The following is a 13057-nucleotide window of genomic DNA, read 5'->3' on the forward strand; positions in this document are numbered from 1 at the left end:
CTGTTTGAGACCGTGCAAGTTACAAGCGATTATTGTACTCCGTCGGAAAAGCACCTGTGTGATGCTAGCTAGAATAATGTTGAGCAAAAATGGAATTTGCGGTTCGACTTCAAAATAAAAGTCCATTACTGAAACTGATGCAAACGGATAAAAATGGTGGAATAATGCCATATTTGGATTAGATAATGCTGAACAAGGTTTGAATGTTGTTATATGAATTAAACAAAAGACAGTAAGTAGTTCATTTGACACACACAAAAATAGTTGAAGTCCCACTGTGGCTGTTTTAGAATTGCATTGGGGCAGACTTCTATTGCACTGTACAGCGTTACCTCTGGATCTTGGGACCACGAAATGTGAAGAGTTTACATTACCCCGGCCTACCCACGGCCAAACCCAGATGATGCTGGGACAATTGTGCGCCGCCCTATGAGACTCCCAATCACATTCGGATGTGATACAGCCTGCATTCATTTCAGGGACTGCAGTGACAGATTACAATTCTAAAGAGTTTACACAAATATTAGCATCGTAGCTCTTATTGCGGGACTGTGGGAAAGCACCTGACCGTTCAGACCGCTGTGCCACTCGGGAGCCCTGTACATTGCAATATGAATGTTCAACAGGCTGAATTGTGAGGTGATTTTTCCCACAGTTAAAGTCCTGCCAATATTTGTGTAAACTCTTTAGAACTTTATAATTGTAATCTGTGGGTGTCTGTGAGTAGGCTGGTACCTCGTGTCATGAATCCAAGACCCATAAGGCTGTACATTGACGTTATGTTGCAGTCCTAAAAACATGTACAGTGCCATTTTAACATATTTGATTTGGTGTCAAATTAACTAATTATTATTTTTTTGTTGAATTTATATAACAATATTTTTTGTTCTTGTTTTCAAATGAATGAAATGATCTCGTCCAAATGATTTCCATTTGTATCCGTTTGCATCAGATTCAATGGGAAACCTTTATTTTGAAAGCCGAACCGCCGATTCAACTATTGTTGCTCCAGCAAATGTTGTTCACGACACACACACACACGCAATAAAGAGATTAGAGGGAGACTGTGTGAGAGGTGAATGCGAAGCAGGGATATTTATTCTCCCTTTTGTACTTGAACTATTTGCACATCATTACAACATTGTGTGTTAATATAATACGACATTTGAAATGTGGATGTGGAAATCATCTGGATATTTACTTTTGGTCGAAAGGACGGTTAAAATCACAAACACAATAACAAGCTAACTCACTTTCTCGTTACATTAGGAGACTTGCACGCACACACACGTTATCGCCGCCTGACCCGACACAGTCACTCACCTGTAATCATCAGTCCTGGTGCCGTGCCAGCAGTAACAACACAGCATTTTCCATACACAACAGTAAATCACAGATTGAACAACGAGCCAGATGTTTCACCTGAAGCATCCGGTTGGTATTTCCGTGGTCAAATATGGTGATGAGAGGAAGTCCAGTGGCCGTCAGTGGGAGAAGACGGAGCGAGATTCTCATTGATGAAACATAATATCTCAGTCGGTTTTCTGTTTCCCAAACTAGAATCTGTTGTCGACTTTAGCCTTTGCTAAAAGTTACAAAAAAAATGCCGTTGTTTAGGATGAGTGCAAGGGCGAATTGAGTCAATGCACACAATAACCTCACAGAGTAGGTGTTCCCTAACGGAAATCAAATCAAATCAAATTGTATTAGTCACATGCGCCGAATACAACAGGTGTAGACCTAACAGTGAAATGCTGAATACAACAGGTGTAGTAGACCTCACAGTGAAATGCTGAATACAACAGGTGTAGTAGACCTAACAGTGAAATGCTGAATACAACAGGTGTAGTAGACCTCACAGTGAAATGCTGAATACAACAGGTGTAGTAGACCTCACAGTGAAATGCTGAATACAACAGGTGTAGTAGACCTCACAGTGAAATGCTGAATACAACAGGTGTAGTAGACCTCACAGTGAAATGCTGAATACAACAGGTGTAGTAGACCTCACAGTGAAATGCTGAATACAACAGGTGTAGTAGACCTCACAGTGAAATGCTGAATACAACAGGTGTAGTAGACCTCACAGTGAAATGCTGAATACAACAGGTGTAGTAGACCTCACAGTGAAATGCCGAATACAACAGGTGTAGACCTCAGTGAAATGCTGACCTGTAGTAGACCTCACAGTGAAATGCTGAATACAACAGGTGTAGTAGACCTCACAGTGAAATGCTGAATACAACAGGTGTAGTAGACCTAACAGTGAAATGCTGAATACAACAGGTGTAGTAGACCTCACAGTGAAATGCTGAATACAACAGGTGTAGTAGACCTCACAGTGAAATGCTGAATACAACAGGTGTAGTAGACCTCACAGTGAAATGCTGAATACAACAGGTGTAGTAGACCTCACAGTGAAATGCTGAATACAACAGGTGTAGTAGACCTCACAAAATGCCAATACAATGCCTCACAGTGAAATTGAAAAACAGGTACAGATAAATGAACAAGGTGTAGAGACCTAAAAATGCTAAAAACAGTAATTGAAGATGCTGAATACAACAGTGAAATAAAATGCTGAATACAACAGGTGTAGAGACCTCACAGTGAAATGCTGAATACAACAGGTGTAGTAGACCTCACAGTGAAATGCTGAATACAATGTAGTAGACCTCACAGTGAAATGCTGAATACAACAGGTGTAGTAGACCTCACAGTGAAATGCTGAATACAACAGGTGTAGTAGACCTCACAGTGAAATGCTGAATACAGGTGTAGTAGACACAGTGAAATGCTGAATACAACAGGTGTAGTAGACCTAACAGTGAAATGCTGAATACAACAGGTGTAGACCTCAGTGAAATGCTGAATACAACAGGTGTAGTAGACCTCACAGTGTAATACAACAGGTGTAGTAGACCTCACAGTGAAATGCTGAATACAACAGGTGTAGTAGACCTCAGAGTGAAATGCTGAATACAACAGGTGTAGTAGACCTCACAGTGAAATGCTGAATACAACAGGTGTAGTAGACCTAACAGTGAAATGCTGAATACAACAGGTGTAGTAGACCTCACAGTGAAATGTCAATGTGTAGACCTCACAGTGAAATGCTGAATACAACAGGTGTAGTAGACCTCACAGTGAAATGCTGAATACAACAGGTGTAGTAGACCTCACAGTGAAATGCTGAATACAGGTGTAGTAGACCTCACAGTGTGCTGAGGGTGTAGACCTAACAGTGAAATGCGGAATACAGAGTAGACCTCACAGTGAAATGCTGAATACAACAGGTGTAGTAGACCTCACAGTGAAATGCTGAATACAACAGGTGTAGTAGACCTCACAGTGAAATGCTGAATACAACAGGTGTAGTAGACCTAACAGTGAAATGCTGAATACAACAGGTGTAGTCAATGTGACCTATTAGTGAAATGCTGAATACAACAGGTGTAGTAGTACCTACAGTGAAATGCTGAATACAACAGGGGTAGACCTCACACAGAGAAATGTGACCAGGAAATGGGTACCTGTATAGACCTCAAGTGAAATGGAATACAACAGGTGTAGTAGACAAGTGAAATGCTGAATACAACAGGTGTAGAGACCAATGTGAAATGGAATACAACAGGTGTAGTAGAGTCAATGAAATGCAGGGGTACAACCTAGGTGAAATGTGAATACAACAGGTGTACCTAGAGTCAAATGCTGAATACAACAGGGGTAGACCTACAGTGAAATGTGAATACAACAGGTGTAGTAGACCTCACAGTCAATGTGCAGGGGTACCAGGTATAGAGTCAATGTGAAATGGGAATACAACAGGTGTAGTAGAGTCAATGTGCAATGCTGAATACAACAGGTGTAGTAGAGTCAATGTGAAATGGGAATACAACAGGTGTAGACCTAGAGTCAATGTGCAGGGGTAAATGCTGTATAGAGTCAATGTGCAATACAGATACCTGTATAGAGTCAATGTGCAGGGGTACCTACAGAGTCAATGTGCAGGGGTACAGAGTCAATGTGCAGGGGTACCTACAGAGTCAATGTACAGAGAGTCAATGTGCAGGGGCAGGGGGCACCGGTACAGAGTCAATGTGCAGGGGGTACCGGTACAGAGTCAATGTGCAGGGGGTACCGGTACAGAGTCAATGTGCAGGGGTACCGGTACAGAGTCAATGTGCAGGGGTACCGGTACAGAGTCAATGTGCAGGGGGTACCGGTACAGAGTCAATGTGCAGGGGGTACCGGTACAGAGTCAATGTGCAGGGGGTACCGGTACAGAGTCAATGTGCAGGGGGGTACCGGTACAGAGTCAATGTGCAGGGGTACCTGTACAGAGTCAATGTGCAGGGGGTACCGGTACAGAGTCAATGTGCAGGGGGTACCTGTACAGAGTCAATGTGCAGGGGTACCGGTACAGAGTCAATGTGCAGGGGGTACCGGTACAGAGTCAATGTGCAGGGGGTACCGGTACAGAGTCAATGTGCAGGGGGTACCGGTACAGAGTCAATGTGCAGGGGGTACCGGTACAGAGTCAATGTGCAGGGGGTACCGGTACAGAGTCAATGTGCAGGGGGTACCGGTACAGAGTCAATGTGCAGGGGGTACCGGTACAGAGTCAATGTGCAGGGGGTACCGGTACAGAGTCAATGTGCAGGGGGTACCGGTACAGAGTCAATGTGCAGGGGGTACCTGTAGAGTCAATGTGCAGAGTCAGAGTCAATGTGCAGGGGGTACCGGTATAGAGTCAATGTGCAGGGGGTACCGGTATAGAGTCAATGTGCAGGGGGTACCGGTATAGAGTCAATGTGCAGAGTCAATGTCAATGCAGGGGGTACCGGTACAGAGTCAATGTGCAGGGGGTACCGGTACAGAGTCAATGTGCAGGGGTACCGGTACAGAGTCAATGTGCAGGGGGTACCGGTACAGAGTCAATGTGAGTCAGGGGGGGTACCTGTACAGAGTCAATGTGCAGGGGGTACCTGTACAGAGTCAATGTGCAGGGGTGCAATGTGCAGGGGTACCTGTATAGAGTCAATGTGCAGGGGGTACCGGTACAGAGTCAATGTGCAGGGGGTACCGGTACAGAGTCAATGTGCAGGGGGTACCGGTACAGAGTCAATGTGCAGGGGGTACCGGTACAGAGTCAATGTGCAGGGGGTACCGGTACAGAGTCAATGTGCAGGGGGTACCGTACAGAGTCAATGTGCAGGGGGTACCTGTATAGAGTCAATGTGCAGGGGGTACCTGTATAGAGTCAATGTGCAGGGGGTACCGGTATAGAGTCAATGTGCAGGGGGTACCGGTACAGAGTCAATGTGCAGGGGGTACCGGTACAGAGTCAATGTGCAGGGGGTACCGGTACAGAGTCAATGTGCAGGGGGTACCTGTACAGAGTCAATGTGCAGGGGGTACCGGTACAGAGTCAATGTGCAGGGGGTACCGGTACAGAGTCAATGTGCAGGGGGTACCGGTACAGAGTCAATGTGCAGGGGGTACCGGGATAGATTCAATGTGCAGGGGGTACCGGTACAGAGTCAATGTGCAGGGGGTATCGGTACAGAGTCAATGTGCAGGGGGTATCGGTACAGAGTCAATGTGCAGGGGGTACCTGTATATAGTCAATGTGCAGGGGGTACCTGTATATAGTCAATGTGCAGGGGGCACCGGTACAGAGTCAATGTGCAGGCGGGTACCGATACAGAGTCAGACTGGCGGTAGAAAATGTAAGCTGGTTGATAGGGTATTCACAGCTCAATAGGGACTCATTGGGGGTATCAGAGTCAATGTCGGAGCTTTCAAAACATGCGGATTGTTTTTTTTTCTCTCAGGCTTTCGCCTGCAACATCAGTTCAGTTATACTCACAGACAATATCTTTACAGTTTTGGAAACGTTAGAGTGTTTTCTATCCAAAGCTGTCAATTATATGCATATTCTAGCATCTTTTCCTGACAAAATATCCCGTTTAAAACGGGAACATTTTTTTATTTTCAAAAAATGAAAATACTGCCCCTAGAGTCGCAACAGTTATTAATGTGAGTCTGGAAGGAGAGTTTACAGTCTAGCCAGACACCTAGGTATCTGTAGTTATCCATGTATTCTAAGTCAGTAGTGATGCTGGATGTGCGGGCAGGTGCGGGCAATGATCGGTTGAATAGCATGCATTTAGTTTTATTTGTGTTTAAGAGCAGTTGGAGGCCATGGAATGAGAGTTGTATGGAATTGAAGCTCGTCTGGAGGTTAGTTAACACAGTGTCCAAAGAAGGGCCAGAAGTATACACAATGGTGTCGTCTGCATAGAGGTGGATCAGAGAATCACCAGCAGCAAGAGCGACATCATTGATGTATACAGAGAAGAGAGTCGGCCCGAGAATTGAACCCTGTGGCACCCCATAGAGACTGCCAGAGACCCGGACAACAGCCCCTCCGATTTGACACACTGAACTCTATCAGAGAAGTAATTGGTGAACCAGGCGATGCAATCATTTGAGATACCAAGGCTGTTGAGTCTGCCAATAAGAGTATGGTGATTGACAGATTTAGATGCACTATTGTAAAGTGACTGTTCCACTGGATGTCATAAGGTGAATGCACCAATTTGTAAGTCGCTCTGGATAAGAGCGTCTGCTAAATGACTTAAATGTAAATGTAAAAGCCTTGGCCAGGTCGATGAATACAGCTGCACAGTAATGTCTTTTATCGATGGCGGTTATGATATCGTTTAGTACCTTGAGCGTGGCTGAGGTGCACCCGTGAACCCGTGACAAGCTTGGAAACCGGATTGCATAGTGGAGAAGGTACGGTGGGATTTAAAATGGTCAGTGATCTGTTTATTAACTTGGCTTTCGAAGACTTTAGAGAGGCAGGACAGGATGTAGCAGTTTGGGTCTAGAGTGTCTCCCTCTTTGAAGAGGGGGATGACCGTGGCAGCTTTCCAATCTTTGGGAATCTCAGACGATACGAAAGAGAGTTTGAACAGGGCTAGTAATAGGATCCACGGTTTTTCCAGCCCTGGTTGCGCAATCGATATGCTGATACAATTTAGGGGAGTCTTCTTTTCATGTTTAGCCTTGTTAAAATCCACAGCTACAATGAATGCAGCCTCAGGATATGTGGTTTCCAGTTTGCATAGAGTCAAATAAAGTTAGTTCAGGGCCATCGATGTGTCTGCTTGGGGGGGAATATATACGGCTGTGATTATAATCAAAGAGAATTCCCTTGGTAGATAATGCGGTCGACATTTGATTGTGAGGCATTCTAAATCAGGTGAACAGAAGGACTTGAGTTCCTGTATCTTGTTATGATCACACCACGTCTCGTTAATCATAAGGCATACCACTCCCTCCATCTTCTTACCAGAAATATGGTTGTTTCTATCAGAGCGATGCGTGGAGAAACCAGCTGGCTGCACCGACTCCATTAGCGTCTCTCGAGTGACCCATGTTTCCGTGAAGCAAAGAACGTTACAGAGTCTGATGTCTCTCTGGAATGCTATCCTTGCTCGGATTTCATCAACCTTATTGTCAAGGGACTGGACATTGGCCAGTAGTATGTTAGGGAGTGGTGCGCGATGTGCCCGTCTCCGGAGCCTGACCAGAAGACCGCTTCGTTTTCCGCTTTTACGACGTCGTTGTTTTGGGTCGCTGGCTGGGATCCGATCCGCCGACCCTTGGTGGAAGGTAGAACACAGGATCCGCTTCGCGAAAGTCATATTCCTGGTCGTAATGATGGTGAGTTGACGTTGCTCTTATATTCAGTAGTTCCTCCCGACTGTATGTAATGAAACCTAAGATTACCTGGTAAGAAATAGTTTCCTAGGAACGCGAAGTGAGGCGGCCATCTCTGTCGGTGCCGGAAGTAGTAATCTGTCTGTGAAGGTCTTACTCACATCAGAGTGTGATCCCACAGTCTTGTGGAACAGCTGGTGCTGTTTCAGTGTTATTTGTCTTGACAAGAGCATAGAAGTAGTTTTGCTCGTCTGGGATGCTTGTGTCACTGGGCAGCGCATCCCCTTGTAGTCTGTAATGGTTTGCAACCCTGCCACATCTGACGAGTGTCAGAGCCGGTGTAATACGATTTGATGTCAGTCCTGTATTGATGCTTTGCCTGTTTGATGGTTCCTCTGAGGGCATAGAGGGGTTTGGCAACACAACTACCGACTGAAACTACTAACAACACAACAACCAATAACACAACTACTGACCACAACAACTGACCACACAACTACGGACCGCAACTACCGACCACATCTAATGACCACACAACTACTGATCATACAACTACAGACCACAACCACACAACTACCGACTGAAACTACTAACAACACAACAACCAATCACACAACTACCGACCACAACGACTGACCACACAACTACGGACCGCAACTACCGACCACATCTAATGACCACACAACTACTGACCACACCTGCTGACCACACCCATCGACCGCACCGAATGACCACACCTACAGACCAACATCTGATCCCAACTACTGACCACAACCACTGACCACACAACAAATGACCACAGCAACTGCCCACACCTACTGACTACACAACAACTGACCACAACGACTTGCATCGCAACTAGTGACCAAACAACTAGTGACCACACAACTATTGACCACACAACTATTGACCACACAACTACCAACTACTCAACGACTGAGCACAACTACTGAGCACAACAACTGACCACAACTACTGACCGCAACTACCGGTCACACAACCACCGACCCCACAACCACTGACCGCAACTACAGACCACACATATCGACTACACCACTTCCGACCACAGCTACTGACCACACAACTACTGACATCAACTGCTAACCACACAACAACTGACCACACCAACTGCCCACACCAACTGACCACAACTACTGAAAACACCTACTGACCACACCCACTGACTACAACCACACAACTACTGACCAAACACCTATTGACCACACAACTACTGACCACTTTCCCACAACTACCAAACACTCAACTACTGACCACAACAACTGACCCCACAGCTACTGACCCAACACCTACTGACCACACAACTACTGACCAAACAACTGCCTTCCACAACTACCGAGCACAACAACGGACAACAACGACTGACAGCAACTACTGACCACACAACCACTGACTGCAACTACTGACCACAACTACTGACTATGCAACTACTGACCACAATCACACAACTACTGACCAGATCTACTGACCAGAACTACTGACCAGAACTACTGACCACACAACAACGGGCCACAATCACACAACTACTGACCAGAACTACTGACCAGAACTACTGACCACACAACCACTGGCCACAATCACACAACTACTGACCAGAACTACTGGCCACAATCACACAACTACTGACCAGAACTACTGACCAGAACTACTGACCACACAACCACTGACCACAACCACACAACTACTGACCTCAACTACTGACCTCAACTACTGAACACACACCATCCGGTGAAACAATCTGGCTCATTGTTTGATCTGTGATTGACTCTTGTGAGTGGAAAATGCCGTGTTGTTACTGTTGGCATGGCACCAGGACTGCCGATGACAGCTGAGTGGCTGTGTCGCGTCAGGCGGAGTTAACGCGCGTGTGTGAGTGCATTCGCTGCGGTGAGTCTCGTAACGTAACGAGGAAGTGAGTGAGCTTGTTATTAATGTTCGTACGTCCATATGTACACTTCCACATTTTCAGGCAATAAAAACATGTCCTCATAACTCTCTTGTATTCAAAGTTATCTCATCTCTCTGCCAGGGGCCTAGTTGCAAAACGTTTAATAAACTATAAAAATGTTTGCTTCCATTTAGTTCTTAAACACGGTTTCCATAATGAATATACCCCTGCTCTCTCTTGTCGATTTATTGGCCATGGGAAACATATGTTTACATTGCCAAAGCAAGTGAAATAGATCATCAACACAAGTGAAATCAACAATTACAAACATTTCAAATGTGGTATTATGTCTACACATAGTGTTGTCATGATGTGCAAATAGTTAAAGTACAAAAGGGAGAATAAATATCCCTGCTTCGCATTCACCTCTCACACAGTCTCCCTTTGATCTCTTTATTGCGTGTGTGTGTGTCGAAAACAACATTTTGCCGGAGCAACAATAGTAAAATCGGTGGTTCGGTTTTCAAAATAAAAGTTACCCATTGAATCAGATGCAAACGGGATATAAATTGTGGAATCATGCAAAAATCCTGTAGGGACTTTATGTTGCTAAACATATATAATACCTTCAACAAAAGACAATAATTAGTTCATTTGACACCAAATAAAATCTGTTGGCACTACATTTGGACGAGATAATTCGAAACAAGGTTGGAATACTGTTATATACATTTAAAAAAAGACAATAATTTGGTTAATTTGATGCCTCCCCAAAAATGTGTTGCACTGTGGATGTGTAGTTTTCAGGACTGAAACACACCTTCAATGTACAGCCTTATGGGTTCATGACATATCGTACCAGCCTTATGGGTCTTGGGTTCATGACAGGGGGTACCAGCCTTATGGGTCCTGGGTTCATGACATGGGGTACCAGCCTTATGGATCTTGGGTTCATGACATGGGGTACCAGCCTTATGGGTCCTGGGTTCATGACATATCGTTACCAGCCTAATGGGTTCATGACATATCGTTACCAGCCTAATGGGTTCATGACATATCGTTACCAGCCTAATGGGTTTGGGTTCATGACATATCGTTACCAGCCTAATGGGTTCATGACATATCGTTACCAGCCTAATGGGTTCATGACATATCGTTACCAGCCTAATGGGTTCATGACATATCGTACCAGCCTAATGGGTTCATGACATATCGTACCAGCCTTATGGGTTCATGACATATCGTACCAGCCTTATGGGTCTGGGTTCATGACATATCGTACCAGCCTTATGGGTCTGGGTTCATGACATATCGTACCAGCCTTATGGGTCTTGGGTTCATGACATATCGTACCAGCCTTATGGGTCTTGGGTTCATGACATATCGTACCAGCCTTATGGGTCTGGGTTCATGACATATCGTCCCAGCCTTATGGGTCTGGGTTCATGACAGCCTTATGGGTCTTGGGTTCATGACATATCGTACCAGCCTTATGGGTCTGGGTTCATGACATATCGACATGACCAGCCTTATGGGTCTGGGTTCATGACATATCGCCAGCCTTATGGGTCTAGGGTCTGGGTTCATGACATATCGTACCAGCCTTATGGGTCCTGGGTTCATGACATATCGTACCAGCCTTATGGATCTTGGGTTCATGACATGGGGTACCAGCCTAATGGGTCTTAGGTTCATGACATATCGTACCAGCCTTATGGATACTGGGTTCATGACATATCGTACCAGCCTTATGGGTCCTGGGTTCATGACATATCGTACCAGCCTTATGGGTCTTGGGTTCATGACATATCGTACCAGCCTTATGGATATCTGGGTTCATGACATATCGTACCAGCCTTATGGGTCTTGGGTTCATGACATATCGTACCAGCCTTATGGGTCTGGGTTCATAACATATCGTACCAGCCTTATGGATCCTGGGTTCATGGCATATCATACCAGCCTTATGGGTCTTGGGATCATGACAGGGGGTACAGCCTACTCATTGACACCCATAGATTACAATTCTAAACAGTTTACACAAATATTACAATCGCGGCTCTTATTGCGGGACATTAACTGAGGGAAATCACCTCACAATTCTGCCTATAGTGCCTGAACATTCATATTGCAATGTACAAGGCACCAGAGTGATGCAGCGGTCTAAGGCACTGCATCTCAGTGCAAGAGGCGTCACTACAGTCTCTGGTTCAAATGCAGGCTGTATCACATCCGGTCGTGATTGGGAGTCCCATAGAGTGGTGCACAATTGGCCCAGCATCGTCTGTGTTTGGCCGGGGTAGGGTTTCATTGTAAATAAGAATTTGTTCTTACCTGACTAGTTAAATAAAGGTTAAATGTTATTATTATATATTTTTTAATTTATGTAATTGTGAGGTAATTTCCACAGTTAAAGTCCTGTAATAAGAGCTAAAACGCTAATATTTGTGTAAACTCTTCACATTTCGTGGACCCAAGATCCAGAGGTAACGCTGTACAGTTCAATAGAAGTCTGCCTCAATGCAATTCTCATACAGCCTCAGTGGGACTTCAACTATTGTTTGTGTGTCAAATGAACTACTTAATGTCTTTAGTTGAATTAATGTAACAACATTCAAACCTTGTTTTGAAATATGGCATTATTACATGATTTGTATCTGTTTGCATCAGTTCCAGTATGGGACTCTTATTTTGAAGTTGAACCGCAAATAACATTGTGGTTCATCATTATTCTAGCAAGCATCACACATCACACGGGGTAAAAGAGTAACTTCCAACCTGCACGGTCTCAAACAGAGTACGGAGAAGAGCAACGGTCGTTCGTCGAGATCGGCCTCGTTGCAGAAGCACCACACTAGAACCGGACAGAAAAAACAACTCAAAACCTGTCAGACCATCGGAGAAGTGAACTCGAATGAACCCGAGAGAAAACGGAGCCTTTGTTTTCAGAAGCAGCAGGGAGGCGAACCGGAGGAAAGATGATGAGTTTTCTGCCATACTTCTCCGCCGAGACCTGGACCCTCTTGGCCCTCCTCATCACCCTCATTGTAGTGTAAGGACATACATCAAATCAAATGTTATTTGCATTACATTTACATTTAAGTAATTTAGCAGACGCTCTTATCCAGAGTGACTTACAAATTGGTGCATTCACCTTATGGCATCCAGTGGAACAGTCACTTTACAATAGTGCATCTAAATCTTAAAGGGGGGGGGGTGAGAAGGATTACTTATCCTATCCTAGGTATTCCTTAAAGAGGTGGGGTTTCAGGTGTCTCCGGAAGGTGGTGATTGACTCCGCTGTCCTGGCGTCGTGAGGGAGTTTGTTCCACCATTGGGGGGCCAGAGCAGCGAACAGTTTTGACTGGGCTGAGCGGGAACTGTACTTCCTCAGTGGTAGGGAGGCGAGCAGGCCAG

At 45.1% G+C, this 13057-nt stretch overlaps 1 protein-coding gene across 2 annotated transcripts in view; it reads left to right on the forward strand.

The window, feature by feature from the left end:
• The first annotated feature begins 12404 nt into the window (after positions 1 to 12404).
• The window catches only part of LOC124002724 (cytochrome P450 3A27-like), a 43409-nt gene continuing 42756 nt past the window's right edge, over positions 12405 to 13057 (forward strand). For both annotated transcript variants that reach the window (XM_046310427.1, XM_046310428.1), the window contains exon 1: positions 12405 to 12692. In XM_046310427.1, coding sequence (XP_046166383.1) covers positions 12619 to 12692 — 74 coding nt within the window. In that variant the 5' untranslated portion in view covers positions 12405 to 12618. The remainder of the gene's footprint in view (positions 12693 to 13057) is intronic.

Source organism: Oncorhynchus gorbuscha, linkage group LG18, assembly GCF_021184085.1.
Source record: "Oncorhynchus gorbuscha isolate QuinsamMale2020 ecotype Even-year linkage group LG18, OgorEven_v1.0, whole genome shotgun sequence".
Lineage (NCBI taxonomy): Eukaryota > Metazoa > Chordata > Actinopteri > Salmoniformes > Salmonidae > Oncorhynchus > Oncorhynchus gorbuscha.